Source organism: Serinus canaria, chromosome 1 (assembly GCF_022539315.1).
Source record: "Serinus canaria isolate serCan28SL12 chromosome 1, serCan2020, whole genome shotgun sequence".
NCBI lineage: Eukaryota > Metazoa > Chordata > Aves > Passeriformes > Fringillidae > Serinus > Serinus canaria.
In genome coordinates this window covers 105624055-105642001 of record NC_066313.1, presented here as the reverse complement: position 1 = coordinate 105642001, position 17947 = coordinate 105624055, and the positions used below count along the sequence as shown (strand labels likewise).

Here is a 17947-nt window from a genome sequence, read left to right as displayed (position 1 = left end):
ACTTTCAAGCTTCTCTAGATTTTCAATTTTTAAATGAAATAATTAAGTTTTACTAACTTTATGTTTTTGAAGAGAATTTGTACATGATGCTAACCTGCCTTGACTTCAATTTTTTTTCTTTGCTTTTTGGAGAAAATTTTCTGGCTCAAAACTATTGTAAACATTTTTATTAAAAAAAATTCTGAATGGTGAAGAACAATGAAGGTTGCTCAAGAACATGTTTAATTATATGTAACTGTAGTAGATAGAATTTGATTTTTTCCTGTATTTATGGGTCAGGGTACCCTTATTCAGTTAAATTATATGAGAAGTTAGAAAGGATTTTGCTTTTTGAAATTGAATTTTCAGATTTAATATTATCAATTAAAGTTACTTTATTATTACAGCATGGCTTGAAATAATAATTTTCTTATATTTAGGCATAGTTTAAAAAACAGTTGTCCTGAATATGTAAATTATTGCTCAGGTCAGAGCTCAGATATTACTAGGATATCTTTGCTGTAAGTTGTAATACTTTGCCTTCTGTTCTGCATGAGTTGCACTCTGAAGTGTGTGGATGTGTGGCTTGTATTTCAGATTGGAGAATATGTATACCTGATTGAGGGCTCAGGTGATTTACCTCTGACTTCAGAGCTGCCTGCCTTGGATAGTCCAAATGTTTTGCGTGCTACCAAAGAAGGTACAGTGAATAGAAGGGAGAAGAGTGAAATACAGCAAATAATTTTTAAAAAATATTTTTAATGGATTTTTCTTTAAAATATTAAATATATGTATTAAAAATAGAATTTGTTTAGAATGAAGTGTAAAAAATAAATTATAATGAATATATGCAATATTTCTTCTAATGTTTTCTAGCCCATTCTCTTCAGAGCATCAGCTGTTTGTTGGTGATCTTTATCTTGTATTAACATAATCTACATAAATTTTTTTTTATAATTTTTCTTATTTTCTTCTTCTAAATATAAGTTGCTTGCCATTTTGAACCAGGACAAGTCATCTTTATCTAGAACTTTTCTAGCTTTAAAACACAAGTTTTGTGTGCAGTGATGTGATATTCCAATGCTTTTGTCTTTAAACAGTGTGGGATAAACTCCTGTTTCAGAAACAGTGTAGGACTGGAAATAATTGGCAACTGCTACTTGAAATAATTTCTGGTGGTTTCTTTTAGAGAAGATGAAATATCATCTAGAGGGGTGAAAGCGTGGCTGTGTTGTATAGGTAGCAGAAAGACTTTGGGTAAACTTTTAATACTGTCATAATGCTAATAACACTAAAGTCTGGGATTTTTTTATTAGCTAAATTATTAGCTATTTCTTAGCCCTATTAGCTAAATTTTGGGTTGCATTTCAGTCTGCTAATTTTTACTTCCCTGTTATGTTGAAAAATAAAGTATTATAGGTAACAAATGGCATGTACTAGGTTAATAGCATGGAACTAAACTTTGAAGGAATTTTGTATTCTTATTTTCTTTGGAGATTAGAAATTTTAAATACTCTCTGCAGTTTCAGCAGCTGATAAATGTGGTGTGTGGTTTTGTTTTGCTCTTTCATTTCTTTGGGTTTTTTAACAGATGAAAGCACAGCTCAGCCAGTTTTATATTTGAAATGTGGACTTGGTCAGACTCTGGAGGAGAAACTGAAGATTCCATTGATCAATGAGTCAAGAGAGAGGGCCCTGGCTCTGGCTGCACAGCAGCAGATGTCAGCTGTTGAGTATGAAAGGAGATTGATGACCGGGACTCTGCAGAGCAGCAGCGTTCGAGCTGCAGCTGCGTTGTTGGGGCTATCCAGAGTAGAGGTGAGAAACAAAATCATCTGGTGCTGCAATTAAATTTAGTTGTCCTTGATTTGTAGGACTGAATTGTTTTTATGTTTCAGGTAATAGTGCGAAGTTATATTTTTTTTCGCACATTTGTAATATGGCAGTTACTGATCCCAATTCCCCCTCAGACACATATTTTACATATTCATTCTGAAGCTACTTTGTCACCCCATGCTGTTATGATGTCCCTCCTTTAAGAAAACTTGACTTAAGTTAAGAAAAGTACTAACAATTTACTTTACTTCTGAAATATATCCTTGATTTAAAAAGCTTTCATATTCTATCTAAAAGGCATATGTATTAGTAAACTTCATTATGCATTTTTTTAAGAAATGGATTTTTTCTCCAACCCAATAAACCTTAAGAATAAATGAAGGAGACTTCTCTTTTCCTTGCAATCACTGGAAAAGCCACAAGTTTTTCTAATAAGATGTAGCTCCCCTCTTAGGCATCATTCCAACCTATACATACATATTTTCCTAAGATTTAAACATCTAGAAACTAAAAGTTCTCCCAAGGTAATGCATTAAATAATCAGTTATTACTTGTGAATAAATTTGTAATAGTAATATTGCCAAATAAACAAGGCTTTTCCTCGTGAAGAATTCTAGTAGTGCCTTCAGAGGGTGATAGCCTCACTCTGGGTTTTCATTTCCCTTATGCCCTGATGGTGCCTTGCCTCAGACCAATTGCTGGCAGCAATGCTATTCCAGTTTCCCAGTTAGGCAGTTCCCTTGTGATTTGATGTTCCTGAATTTATGTTTGAAAAGTAATATAAAGAAAAAAAAAAAAAAAAAAAAAAAAAAAAAAAAAAGAGGGAAAATTACATTGTAACTTGAATCTGATATGTGTTTGGAGTGGGACAACAATTGTAATTGTGTCATCTAGACTCAAGTAGTCTCCTTTGGGATTATGTCTAATCCACTGCTGTGGTAACATTTTATTGAGTTTTCATAATTCAAGTCCCTTAGTATCACAGTAATTTAGCAAATACTTGATGAGAAGTCTGACTGCTTAGAAGCTGTGGATGGGGTCAAGACTGAGCATGATAGGAACACTCCTTGCACCACTGGACATGCTAAAATGCAATATAAGTTCTCAAACCACATGAATTGTGGAAGACTGGAGGATATTAATAAATTAATTACCTTATAAAACACGCAGTGGTGGATACTAGCACTGAATGAATTATCATGTGAAAAATGAAACTAATCTGCAGAAAGAAGTATTTTTTTCCATGTACACAAAGTCTTATAGTTGCTTATGACAAATACAGGGGAGAAGTTCTGCTACTGGCATAGAAAAGAGTTTATACATTAAAAAAACTCAATATCCACTATGCAGACTAAAAAATGAAACATATTATTAAACACTTTTTGTAATAAATTCTTGACAACTATCTGTTTAAAGGTGATTACAGAAATCCTGGTTGCAGTAATTGGAGAAGCCTTTTTTGAGGGGGGTTGGTGTTCTGCAGTGAAAATTGGAGCTGAAGTACGGTTCTAGGTGGTCTAAATTCTCCCCTTTCCCCACAAAAAAAAAAAAAAAAAAAAAAAAAAAAAAAAAAAAAAAGAAGAAAAAAAAAATAGCCTATCTACAGTGCGCATGATCCAATGAATTATTTAGGCTCACAAAATCCTTTGGGGCAGATGTTGTAGGTTAGAGATAAATCCAGAACCTTTGGAAATCTGTTGTTTTCTTTTGGATTTCTTTTCCACTTTTCTGCTTGCTTCCTGCAGGTAGAATCATGTTAGACAACAGATAGACAGAAAACAAAATACCCTTACATTAGTACTACTTGGTCCATTTTTTACCTGTCAAGTTGAAGAATAAATAACTAAATAATTGCATGATTTCCAGTCTGTCTAAACTGTAAATTTTAGTCATGTCTACTTAAGTCACATAGAAAACAGTACTAAAGGTGGGCTGTGTTTTTGGAGTCAAACTGGATATCCATAATCAGTAACTAGAGGTGTAATTTTTTATTCGACCCATCTATACACAGCTAAAAGTCCTAGGTACTTCTTTACTATATTTTTACTGTTTCTTTTTGTTGCCATAAGGAACAAAGATCTATTTTGGTTGTTTGAGTTATTGGAATTAGTAACAAATAATGATTTTTAAATCTTTTTCCCATAAAATTGTGTTACTTTCTTACCTCCTGAGTGTTTCTTAACTTTAATTCCTCCTAAAACAATTTTGGGTAGTAGTAAAGATAATACAGGATAATATAGGAGCTCTCAGACACTGTTAAGTTTGGATTTGACATTACAATGAATAATTAATAAAGGCTGTTGTGTGAATAATTAGTAATGATAAATAAGAGAAAGCTGAAAGGGGGATGTTTAGGTGAACAAAGATAACAAGGGAAGGAGAAGGGTATTGGAAAAAAGATAAGAGGCTGTGGAAGAAGAACATGTTTAGACTGAAGTTGCTAAATGTAGTAAATAGAGGAAAGTGAAGAAAAAAGAAATAACAATATGAGAATTATTTACTTGGGGCTGTGAGGGAAAGAATGCTGCAGTCAGTGAAGTGAGATACAAAATAACTTGCCTAGTTTTAGACCCAATTGCTGGGTAGGAGTTTTTCTTCATGGATGCCAATAATCTCCTTGGATAACCAGACATAATGATAGGAAAAGTCCTGTTGTACAAGAATCCCAGAGCTAAAGCTTTAAGCTTCTGCTGTGTCCAGGTGTGCCCTCATTGGTAATCTATAAAACTGTAAAAAGTTTTTACTTTTAAACTAAAATTAAACTGTAAAAAGTATTTACTTATGCCCTGTTTTACTTCCTTTTGAACGTCTCATCTGAGTGTGGACACCACATTTGCCATATTCCAGATGTTAGGATATTGTGCATTTCCTTTCTATCCTGCTGTCCATGGGACTGAGCAACATGGAGTGTTTTTATCTTAGTACACCATAGTGGTGTTGGTGAGTTTGAGTTTTGATCAAAGAAAAATGAATGGAGACCTTGTGCACTCGGGACTGTGGCTTCTGCTCTTCAGCTGACGTGGCAAAGTCTCATCCTCCAGCTGTCCAACCTGGATCCTCAGAGTTTTTGCTCTTCATATGCACCCAGGGATCAAGGAGGATTTTTTTTTGTGTTCTCCTGTGTCATTATGGAAATTTGTAAGCAGAGTGCAGAGAATTTCCTTTTTTAAAAAACTGGTGTTGGTTTTTTTGAAGGAAAAATCATGGTGTGCTTGAGCAGAGAAGGCACTGGAAATAAAAAATTGCATTAGATACATTTGAGTGGGGATGAACTTTTCAGAAAAGGACCTGTGGTTAGATTTCAATTTGCTGAATTTACAAGTAAGACCAGTGATTTCTATATTACATCACTTATCTTTTGATATGGGATTAAGGGAAGTGACAAACATGATTGATCACAAGTGTTCTGAGAGACCAAGATAATAAATTTCTTTATTCATAGAAACAGTTTTAGAAGGAAGAAATAGTACTAAATTATGATTTGAAGAACAGTAATATGCAAGGAAGGAGAGAGGTGCCTCAGAACCCTGTAACAGAATCTGCCACCCTTCACAAGTAGGAAGTGCAGGTGGCACATCTAAGAAAATATCTTGGAAAATCAAAAAGTCCTTGAGACTTTCAAGATCAAGTTTAACTCTGATGCTTTATATACCCTCCATTCATTTTTCAAAAAATTCTTCTAAGGAAATAATTAATCTTGGGAACTGAATGCAAATACTCTTAGCTGGTATAAGACTTCCACTCTTGGAATATCATGAACCATCAGGCTGATGAAGTAAAAGTGCTTGGAACCTGTCTTTTTGCAATAGAGAGGCCTTAGAGCTGCATTGATCATGAGAGTTTAAAAATATTAAATTCTATTAAACTCCCACTGCCCACAAAAATGTTAAAAATTGGAGCAGTTGCCACATTCATCTAAATTGTGTTGACATTTTCTCTTGGAAATGTTAGCCTATGAGGCAGCAAAGTTTAGTCTTGTGTATGGTTGCAGAATTTTCATTTTCCACTAGGTCTCTCATTAAAAATGTTTTCATCTTTACTTGTTAACAAGGTGCCAGAAAATATTTGAAATGTTCATAGATTATGTAATACTAACCAACTGTGTTTTTTTCCTAACCTACATTTTAAAATGAGATTACATGAACAAGGATCTTAGAAAAAAGTCTTTCAGTGAGTTTTTAAATAAAAAGACATTTCTTCAAGATAATTATAATTCAAATATGTTCAGTGCTCCAGGAAAGGTCATCTTACAATTATATTGTCAATTAAAATTTAACAAAACTGTGTAATCATGTTGGATTTTTATTTCAGTGTTGGAAAGTAATCTAGTTATGAAAATCATTTGTAGGTATAAATTTATATTTGATTATGCAGAAGATCAAGTCAAATTTAAACTGGTAAATGTATGTAATTCTTTTGGTTAGGAACCTCCCATTACAAGTTAGAATGAGTTTTATTTTCCACTGCAAAATATTCTGGCATTTCATTCCTATCAGAGAGAAGGGGAACTTGCAATTAATATGGCAATTGAATTATTTGTACTTTTTGATTTTCTAATTAATTTTGTGTGTGTTTGAGAGGGAGTAATGTCAGAGTCCAGTCTTGTATGATAGAAATGAGTGAATAGTGAGCTCAGATTTTCAACTTACATAAAAATTTTTCCTGTTCCTTCTGTAAATTATATTTGCACAAGGTTGTGCAAATACAGTAGTACAAGAACTATCCTAAGAATTTGGTTTGATGTGAATTTCTTAGTCAAATACATTTGTCCAGTTTCTCTTCATAGAACAAGAATTTTGAAGAATTATCTCTTTCTATATTTATTGTGCCAAGAAACCTGTATTAACACCTAAATCTTGACAGGTTCCAAAAATCCATGTGTACTTCTTGTTTAACACTGTATTGACACTATGGAAGGGTAGATTAATGATCAAGAGAAAGCAATGTCAGAGTGTGGGTCTACTTTCAAAAGCCAGCAAGGGAATGTGAGATTTGTATTAAAACGGGGAGAAAAGGCAAACCACAAAAACCCCACCACCAACCCAAAGCAGAACCCAAGTCTAGTTGATATAAACAGTAATTTGACCATCTTATACCTCATGGTGATCTTTCAGAACAATTGCTTTTCTTTTTAGTTTTTGAATTCCCTCAATGGATTTGCACTCCTTGGCCTACTGAAATATGTACTTTGATACCTGCAGTCCTGGCAGTGTTTTACAGCAAAAGACTTTGAGGATAAACCAGTTTTCTTAGCAAAACATTAAAATTTCCCTATTTATATCTGCCCTAGATTTGCTGCAAGATAATTCACAGCTGTCACTAATTCAAAGCCTTGTGCGTAAAAAAGACATTACTGGGTTTAAAATTTGTTCAGCTCACACTTACTCTTGAGCATTGCAATTATGGTGTGCTTATTGGATTGAAAATGGCAATTTTGAGCAAGTAGTGTATTAAATCATTGCAGTATTTTTGTAATGTTATCCTACAGGAGTCAAATTAAGTTCATTAAGAGGTTCAGATGCCTTTATTGAGCTTGGCTTAATATACTGTGCTAATCCTTTACTAATATGTTTCATGCTGTTGATTAGCAATGCTTTTTACCCAGAGGAGGAGCTACATTGTCTCTAGAAATGATTCTAAATGTCCATATTTCTAAAATCAATTTTCAGCATTAAAATATCAGTTAGCTAATAGTTATCCCTTGCCAAAAAGCAAAATACCTTTTCTTTTTCATGCTTCTTATTACTCAGAAAATTTTTGAAGTAGGAGAAGAAGCACCTTTCTACCACTGATACAAAATATTTTTCTTTTTAGGTTTTTTTTTCCTTTTCTTGCCTTTCTTGCATATGCATGAAGGCTAGCAGAGATTATTTCTGGGTAGGCTATGGTTTTACTGTAAATTTCAAAATGCATTATTCTTAAACAAATGTTTTAGATGCATGGTGTCTAAAAATACCTTACAAGTCAGTTTTCATTTGGAAGGATCACTCAAAATTGCTATGAAAGTTTCTTAATTCCCAATTCAATTTTAGAATTAGCTAAATTCTAAAAAAATTTAGCAGATTTGGCATTTCTCAACCTGAAAATGTTGTGTGATTGCTCAGCTGTGTACATTATTGCTTCACTTGCAGAGACGTGCCCTCCTGAAGCCTCGCAGGCACCCCTCGGAGCTGAAGTACGTGGATTACAGTGTAGAAGTGAGCATAAAACATGGCTTTGAAGTGCCTAAAAAGTTCTCTATTCCAGTGTTATCTTCAGCCAGAGTTAATTTGGACCCTCCATCGGACAAATACCCTACATCAGGTAATAATCTTAAAGGTAATGAATTTGACTGTATTCTTTTGCCAAGATAATCTTTATTTTTAAGGTTTTTCTGAGTAGATCCAGAAAATGATCTTTCTTTCCTTTCTATTAGTGATCAAATTTGCCTTTCTTGTCACTACCCAGGTTCTAAATATTAGCTCAAACCAGTGCTTTCCACTTGCCATTGGTTTTCTCAAAGGCACACAAGCACAGGAGACTTGCTCTAAAAGACAAATTAATTTGGTCTGTTTATCTGACAAATCCTGAATTTGTGCTCCCTTCCCATTTCTCCTTTCCCCTTCACATCCAGCACTGATCTGTGTTCAAATTGTGCCACTCATATCACATCTCTTTTCTTGTTTGCCCTCCTCAGTCAGCCAGAGGGAGATTTCAGCTCATGGTGTCCCTCATCATTGAACAGTTCTGCATTACCTTTCAGTGATCTTGCCATCCTTGGTCAGTCTGTTGTTCCTAATTTTTCTAGTATCTTAAATTTTATACAAAAATCTTGTTGATTTTTTAAAAATGCTTTATTTAAACCTGTAAAGCACTCTAGGTTTCATTTCTTAAAACTCACAAACAACTTGAGCCATGGAGACAGCTGGAGTCTGGTAAAAGGAGTCTCAGGGGGGAACTTCATGCAAATTTGTAGAAACTTGAATTATACATCCATATCTAGTTTTGTTTCACCAGTTCTTAATCAATGGAGTCCTTTTGCATATTTTTGCAGTTCACTTTTTCCAAGTCACAGTGGAATCAGTTGTGCTTTTATGGTGTTTGTTTTGACCCTCAATGTATATCTTGTTTTTTTTATTCTATTCTGGAATAATAAAAAAAATCCTTATTTTTTTCTGATTTTTATCTTTATTGAAGATACTTTAATTGAAATAGAATTTAACTGCTATAAAAAAATTTGGGGTGTGTTTTTAGGAAGACGGCAGCAATAGTTATGGCAGTATTAGAGGCAGGACTGGTGGGGAACTACGGGATAAGCAGCCAGTAGAGGTTGTAGAATAGATGTGACACTGAAGGCTGGAACATGTCATGTGTGGCAGGATGTTTAAATCCTAGTTGAAACTCTTTCATTGTCAAGTTAATAACAATGTGTTGTGTCATAATTACTGTAGAGGTGATCTAAAAATAGTTAATGGCTTTGTTGAGTGTTTTAGGAGATTCTTTGTATTACACTGTAGAAGAGCAGAATAACAGCTGGGGGAAAGAGAGCCAGCTCTGCACACACAGACCTGATGTCCTCACAGGATCTCCATCATGGTCTCACAACAAAGGTTCTTAACTGAGCAGTTGAGAGATCATTGTTCCTTAGCAACTGCTCAAATTATTTTAAAAGTTGAAATGTAAATGAATATATATGAAAAATTTAGAATATTAATTACATTGTGTTCACTACAAAAATGTAGTGAATAAACAACATTATAGTAAAGAATGTAGTAAATGGATGACTACTATAATATATACTATAATAAATTACATACTATAGTAAATTTTAGTAAGAAAATAGTTATTTTTATCTTGGTTCATGCTGCTTCTTTATTCATCAAAGGATATTAAAGAAATGCTGGAAAGAGGAGAGTAATCAATGCAAAATCAGAAATTGGATCATATGGCAGTGGACACAATCTTTTTTGATATATATTATTTCTTTCTAGGACGGATAAGAGATACATGAGGAAGTAGAAATTTCAGGATGATGCAGTAAAATAAGTGGGGCTTTTGTAGTGAATTCAGAGGGGTGGTGAGGTAAAGAACATCCAGAAAGGGAAGCTGAGATAACCAGCTGAATAGCATGAAAACAAATATGTGTTCAGTAGGAAGACAGTGCCAACTGATTCAGTGTATTAATTACGCTAATGAGGAGACACAGGAGGATTTACAGGCTCTTGGAAAACCTAATATTGTGACAGAAGTCCCCAGCTGGTGGTCCTGGGCAAACCATTGGTCTCATCTGAAAATTTTGACATCATTGTCTGAGAAAGCAGCAGTACTTTAGCCATGGTGGTGGCTTTCCTCAAGGTGGGAGTTGCTGGTTCTCTGAAGAAATGACAGTGCTTATATTTTTGAAGATAAACAAAGGTGGAAGCAAGCTGACTGAAATTAACTGTTGGATCAGAACTTCTTAGATTGCAGTAGCAGGAAGTGTGCAACCAGTGTTTTAAGAACTCTGCCAACAAGGAATTAGAAGGTAAAAAATCAATGCCACTCAAAACATTTTCTTGTAAAATAGATCCTGTTAAATGACCTTATTACAGTTTTGGTACTATTTACAGATCAAATAGATAAAAAAAAGCAATATGGCTATCTTTCCTTAAGCATTGTATCTTGATCAAAAGCCATATTGCATACTTGCATAGATCTAAAATAATATATTTCCAAGATTGAAAACCTTTAGCAGATGTTAATTCATTACTGGAGAGTCATCAGAAAGGGGGTACTTAGGAACCAGTAGTTATTGCACAATGTTGACTACATTTCACTAATTGGGAAGATTATACAAAGATCTTGTTGAGTTAGGAATGACACAGATTTTGTGAAAGGAGCTAGTTGGAACTCTTACATAGTTATAAGCTATGAATTTCAGTGGAAGCAAATATGTAATTATATATTTGGAACAGAGTCTGCAGGCTAAACCATTTGGTATGGTTTAACCACACCATGGTGGTGGTTCATCCCTGTCTCAAATGGGATCTTTAAGAGCTTTAGTTTCCCTCTACCACCAGAAATAACCTGGGCAATAATTCAGTTCCCATATATAGCTCTGGAGAAAGGTAATTGACAGTAAAACTACAATGCTTTACAAACTAAAGAATGGTAGATTGAACATTCAGAAAGTTTTGTTAGGCATAATTGAAATATGTTGCAACATGGAAATATGTTGCCTTTTTCTTAGAGGGATGCTGTGAAAGAATGAAAAGGATAAAATGTCAAGTGGGATTAAAATAATGGCTCCAAATTTTAGCAACAGAGAAGTAGCATCCAAAACCAGCTCCATGCTTCACCAAACTAACAAGTTCCTTCTAAAGGTGAAAGCACAAGAAACTTTGAATAGACAGGTTTGTTTTTTTTTATGGCTCACAGTTGTAATTTCAGTTTTAACTTCTCTTGCCAGTGTCACTGACTTGAAATGCATATTTATTTTTATAATTTCTATAACTATTTAAGATTTCCTACCATGCAGTCTTATTTTACAAAACTGTACCTGTGTAAGTGAGCATGCTCTTCCTGCAGGTAAGGACCATGTTTGGTAAGTCAGAGCTATTATATTATTTCTAAATAGCTTTTATAAATATTTTTTCTGGTGAATATTTGCTGGTCCTGTCCAGCAGCACAACACCCACTGTGGTTAGGAAAGATGGAAATATCTGTGGATTTTCAAGCAGAACTGTGAAAACCAGTGCAAAAGTCAGTGCTATTTGTCTTTTCGGCAAATAATCAGCTCAAAATCAGCTTCAACTAAGTTTTAACTGAGCAGAACAACTTCTTAGGCAGTTGGCAAAAACATGTTTTTTATGCTAAATAACGTTACTTAACAAAGATGAAATAACATAGGTAGAAAGGGGAGGAAGGGCTTTGTTTTGCAGTGATATCTCCCAGAATGTTTGAGAAATCTGCAAAGCAGCAGAGTACCTTTCTCACAGTGTGAACTAAAGCTGTCAGCCTTACTTCCCACTCTGTGTTTTTCTGACATCAGCTCCATTGTTCTTTCATCAAAGGAATTTTTGTAAAATTTTGAAAAACAAGGGTCCTTGAATGCATAGCTTAAAAAATACAGTGCAGGTATGGAAAAGTGCTGTTATTGTACTGTGAAGGAGAACATAATACTGGAACAGCATATCCAGTTCTTGTTCCACACTTTAGACAGGAGGTGGCAAATGAGGAAGGGTTCATCCAAGCTCTATAGTAATTTTCAAGGTCTTGAAAGATTGAATACCTTGATGACTCCATGATCTCTGAGGAAAGAGGTTCCTTTCAGGTTACCTGTAATTATTAAAAAGGAAAAATATGTCTGACTGTGAAGACTGTTAAGTGCTCTGTGCAGAAAGTACAGCACTTTCTACCTAAGACAGAGGTTTGTAATGAAACAATTTATGATTCCTGTAAAATTATGTGAACGAGAGTTTTATCAAATATGAACAAGCTCAAGAGAAACAAAACCCTTTCTACCACTCAATCTTTTAAACAAGAAAAGAAAGTGGAAACTTTCCTAAGATACACACTTTTGCTCCAATTGTCAGGTTAGGGCTTAATATAAGAATTATTTGGTGAAATTCTAATGCTAAAAGAAACATCCAATAATATGTGTTTTGGTATTAAATAAGGATTTATCCCAGAATTAGGAGTTTCTGGAATTTTCTGCAATAGGCTATGCCTTTACACAATGTAACATGACACTGACAATTGCTTTGAGTAATAGAAACATAAAAGTTCCTGAGACAGAGCAGCTCACAGAGCTGCCTGTGACAGTTCATCGATGCTGAACCATCCAAGTACTTTATAAGAAGGGCTTACTGTTAATTTGGTTTTCTTTTTTTCAGACTTTTTTTTTTTGTTTGCAATTTTCTGCCTTGAAATGACTTTAGATTACCACTTGTGCTATTGGCAGAAAACCTGTTAGCAATACCTTTGGACTGGACATTTTTTAAGAGAAAGAAAATATATGGGAGTAAATGGTTGGTAGCAGTTGCTGTTCTAAACATTGCAGCAGCACATGTCAGTACCAGCATATCAATACCTTGTTTTATGCCTTTTAATAATAACCAAATCCCAACATGGAATGATAAATACACAAAGATATTCCATCAGTAGTGATAGATTTGTGCAGTTTTATAAGGTAATGGTAGATTTTAATTTTCAAATGGATATGCACCTAGACAAGTGTGTCCTGATAAGCAATTCCTGTATTTTACATGTGCATTACTGAACTTTTCTAAGGCAAGCATGCACTGGGAATGCTTTTTGTCCTTCCATATGGTCTAGGGTTTTTCCTGTGTTTATAATAATAAACATGGAAAACCTAGGCATGAATAGAAAACTAAAACCTTTTTCTGATGGCTGGGTTGTACTATTTCACATCAAAATTGTCTATATAAAGAAGTAAAGCTTACAGTTCATTTTCAATGAAAAAATGTTGCTCCACCTTGCTATCTAATTTAGATTCAGCATCACAAGCTAATATTAGAGTTCTGTTGCCTCTTCCTACAATTTGACAATGTTGGCTCCCTGCTGTTACACTTACAAAGAATATCCAAAAAGAGTTCTCTTGGTTTTCTTTTTTCCCCCTCTTTCTACCCAGTGAATGATGAAAAATCTTTCTCTACAGAACTATCAGGAATTGTTAGATATTTCCAACTTTCTCAGTAATTGTTCCTATAGTTAATTTATTCAGATTGTTCTGACTTCTTTGTGGCTTCTGGTGACTACTAGTGACTTCCTTTTTTCTCTTTTTTTAAAAAAAGAAAACCTTTCTTCAGAGAAATCTAGATTGCAAAAAGAAAGGAGCTGCACCACAGAAGTCTCTAGTTAGCTCTTATTATGTATTTTCACTATAAGCCTTCATTACTAATTATGCATTAACTTACCATTTTGCATTAAGTGATATAAAAGACTTGGTTTTGATCCTCTCTCCATGTAATATTTCCTTATGCATTCAGTGCAATCTTTGTAATAGTTCTGAGCCCTCTTCCTGGTTTGTAGGAAATGTTGTTTAGACTTCCAGTCACAAAGCATCAGTTGTGAAGTTTTTTTGTAAATTTTGAGTGTGTGTTTTAGAGAGAACTTTGCTCTTTGTTGTGTTTTTAGATCAAGAGTCTGAATTATTACTCTGTTTTATCAGTGTAATTACTTCTAATTTGGCTAATCCTTTTCAGCAGGGCTCTTCATCAAATGGCTTCAGAAAACACCTGCATGACATGGTTCTTAAAGCTGTATTAAGTAAACTTGGAAGCTTTGCTCCCTGGAGTAGTGACTGCTTGTTTCTAGAGTGTCTGTGGGTGTTTTTCATAAGTATTAGGCTCAATAATTATTAAACAACCAGCCCCCTACCACTGCTTTATGTAGTGCCACACAGCTCCTCATTGGCTCCTGAATGATACACAAACACAGCAGCTGAAGACATTGGAAAAAAATGTCTCCCATTTTTATTTTTTTAGATGAATTAAGAGAAAACTGCTTTCATCCTTTTTTCCCCATTAGATCTTCATTTCTGATTAAGTGTATTTAACTTTTTGTCTAGGTGTGTAATGGGATACTGTATCTAAACATAAAAAAAGGAGCAAATAACTAGTTGGTAGGTTTTTTAGAAACCCTTCTACAAATCTGTTTGGTTATGATAAAGTGAAAGGAAATAATAAATAAACATACATAGTGGAAGCAAAAAATTTCAAAACTTTTAAGCACTCAATAAGGAATATAAAAGAGTAGTTGATTTTTCCAGACTACTGAGTTGAGTGGTGTTCTAATTCAGATGAGCCCATTTGAAGAGCTAATATTTATAAGCAGAAGTCAGAAGAGTCTGGATTCTTAATTATGGTTGCTTATTTAACCTTCTAGGTCTCCAGACCTGCAAATTCAGCCTTGAAGTTGATTTAACCAGTTGTTTGTGAAACACACATAGTGCCAGGGACTGAGATAAGTTCAGTGAGAAATTTAGCTTTGAAATTCTGAATAGATAGAATAACCATTGCTGAACAAAAGCTAATATAACGTGCAATTATTTGATGATATACTGAAGGCCCATACTTTCCTACCTTCACAAATTATGACAACAGGTTGTGGTGTAGAAGAACAGCATTTCTATTTTTACTCATTTCATCCTCCCACAATTTGTAATAAGGCTAAACAGAGATTAATAAAGGCCATTATTACTACCTTACAGAATGTTTTTTCTTACAGTTTAATGTCAAAACAATTGTCATGACTTTTCTTGAAAGGTACTGTTTGAAAGCTAATGCACTTAGAGAGCTTAATTTGAATTCAGGCAGCTCTAAAATGATGACTTATAAGATTTTCTAGAACCAGAGGACATGAACTTTGTTAGTTTTGATGATCAGATTGTATTTTGCAAATGGCACAAAAGGCCAGAGGACATGACCAGTGATGTAATTTAGTTTTCCAACAATTCATGGTGAAATTGCACACTGAAAGTTTAGTTTTTGCAAATACCTCTATTTGACAACTGTCTCACAATAAAACCCAACATGATCAAGTGAATGTTTCCTGTAGGCATTTGTAAGACATAAATCTGGAAAATAAAACTGTCAGCTTATTTCACATGAAATGCTTCCCTGGGAAACAATGAAAATCCTGAGTAGGATGGGAACTGTAGCAAACCCCTGTGTTGCTCTGCCTGACTTTTCACTGTTGAAGAAATGCTTGCAGCCTCATTCTTTTTGATGGATGCATGCTCTGCTTCCTGCTACATGGGAATTAAATAAATGATGCCCATGGCTTACTGTTGACACTTGTCTCAGAAATTGTTAGGTAAGCCAGTTGTGGCCCCATGGATTATGTTCATTAAATCTTTGAATATATTCCTGAATTAATCTTTGCTGAATGTCTTATGAGACTGAGAGAACAAAACATGCTAAGCTCAGTCGCTGTTCGCAGGGGTCCCAGGATGAGGGAAGAGATGAGAAAGTTGACTCCATGTTCAGAAGGCTTGATTTATTATTTTATGATCTATATTATAATAAAAACTATACTAAAAGAATAGAACTTCATCAGAAGGCTTGCTAAGAATAAAAAAGGAGTGAATCACAAAGTTTTGTCTCTGACCGAGACAGTCTGGACAGCTGGACTGTGGTTGGCCATTAATTAGAAACAACCAGATGAGACCAATCACAGATTCCCCCTGTTGCATTCCACAGCAGCAGATAAGAATTGTTTGCATTTTGTTCTTGAGGCCTCTCATTTTCTCAGGAGGGAAAATCCTAAGGAAAGGATTTTTCATAAAATATGTTGGTGACACAAAGCTGAGACATTTTTAAGCCGAGTTTATTTTGCTGAATTAAAAAAAATATTTTGAAGGGAAAAAACTCAATCTTCACCTGTAATTTGAAGACAAATCATTTCTGTAGTTACTTTGGTTTGGAGGAACCATGTATCACTGCAGAAGATACTTACCATGTTAAATAAATAGAACTAATTTACTTGTTTTCCATTTGATTCATTGTAATTGAGCATAATATTTAAGTTATTCAACTGATTTATTCTAAAATATTTTTTCTAATGCACAAGAATTTTTTTTTTTGCTAAAGTAATTCTGTACTAAGTATTTTAATTATGGAATGTTCTTTTTAGTGTTTTTCTTTTTAATTTTTTCTGTAGGAAGTCTTTCTGTTTGAAAGTATGCCTTTAAATATGGGTCCAACTCAGGCAAAAATAACCCTAGTTGTTAGTGATTAAAATTTCTGTTTAGTGCAAGAAAACAAAACTCATGCAGAAATATATTGGATCTTTCAATACACTGTATAATCTTTCTTCAAGAACCTTGTCTCTGACTTTCCTTACCATCTTTTTCCAGCTTTAGGCATGGGTTTCTAACCTTGGAAAACAGTGAAGGGAATCAGTCCTTGTTACATGTAAAATTATAGTTTTTTCAGCTGCAGTCTTCATGTGGTTTTTCAGGTTTCTTAGAGACTCCAGGACTGGGGAACTCTGTGGCCATCATGGAGTTCCTCATGTACCTTCTTTTCTCCTTTGGAATGTGTCCTACAAGGACACATAAAATCTTAAAATCCTGTGCAAGATTCTGATCTTTTCTGTAAGCAAGCACAGAGGAGGAGATCTTTGCAGCAGACTTGTTAGACCTGGCTCTGTGCAGAGATGGACAGCTTTGCATTTGTTTTGCTTCTTCCTTGCTCTGGGGATCACAGTGGGGACTTTTCCCTGTGTGCTGCAGATTGGGAAAGTGGAACTTGGCATGAATCTGTTTCAATTTAGACACACCTGTCAATTTTGGAAACTCAGACTTTCAATCCAAAAGGTGTCGTAAAAAAAGGTCTAATGATTTGTCATGAGGACTACTACATTTAACAGAATTTCAGTAATTGTTGGGGACACTCAGCCAAATATTCTGTACTATCACTGATATCTCTGGTAGCAGCTCTTAACAAATGTGTAGTAGCTTGTATAGTTTTTAAATTATTTACAGAAATTAATACATGTTAAATTCTTCTACTAGATTTAGGAGATATTTAAAATATCTCTCTCTGTGCGCTAATAAAATCAATAGAAAATATTGTTTGCATGCTTCAATATACCATTTTTAGGAAACTAACTTATATGTTAACACTCCTAAAATTTTGTTGTTTCTTGGAAATTTTTGCATGTACTGCTGGGAAGACTCTCCTACAGTTTATTGGAAATCTCTTCAGATTCTGCTTGTGATTTCAATACTCCTGAAAAGCTTTACAACAGCACAATTTTATTTATTTATTTTTTTTTAGGTGGAATTGATGCAGTTGAATTTCCTATAAAATTCACTCCTAAGAAACCTGGTTCCTACCACTGTCAGATTCTTCTGAAGTCACCCTGTGATATTCGTGTCTATGAGATTGAGTGTGTGGTGAATGCAGACCAGGCTGATGCACAGCTTGAATTTCTAATTCCAGCTTACCAGACAGTGACTCAGGAAATTCCAATTGTAAGTTCATTCCTCTACTGCTAACTAAACTAACACTCAGGATTTAAAAGAGTGGATTTCAGATCAAAACTGGTAAAATTTACTGTCCTGAAATGCAGAAATGCATGTAAATACTAACATGAGAATTATTGCTCAAAGTCCATGTGGTAGATAAAGCAAAACCTGTTGGGA

At 34.4% G+C, this 17947-nt stretch overlaps 1 protein-coding gene across 1 annotated transcript in view; it reads left to right on the top strand.

The window, feature by feature from the left end:
* CFAP47 (cilia and flagella associated protein 47) overlaps positions 1-17947 on the top strand; it is a 261353-nt gene that overhangs the window by 98706 nt on the left and 144700 nt on the right. Inside the window, 4 exon segments of the mRNA XM_050976722.1 lie at positions 577-679; positions 1571-1797; positions 7947-8113; positions 17530-17776. Coding sequence (XP_050832679.1) covers positions 577-679; positions 1571-1797; positions 7947-8113; positions 17530-17776 — 744 coding nt within the window.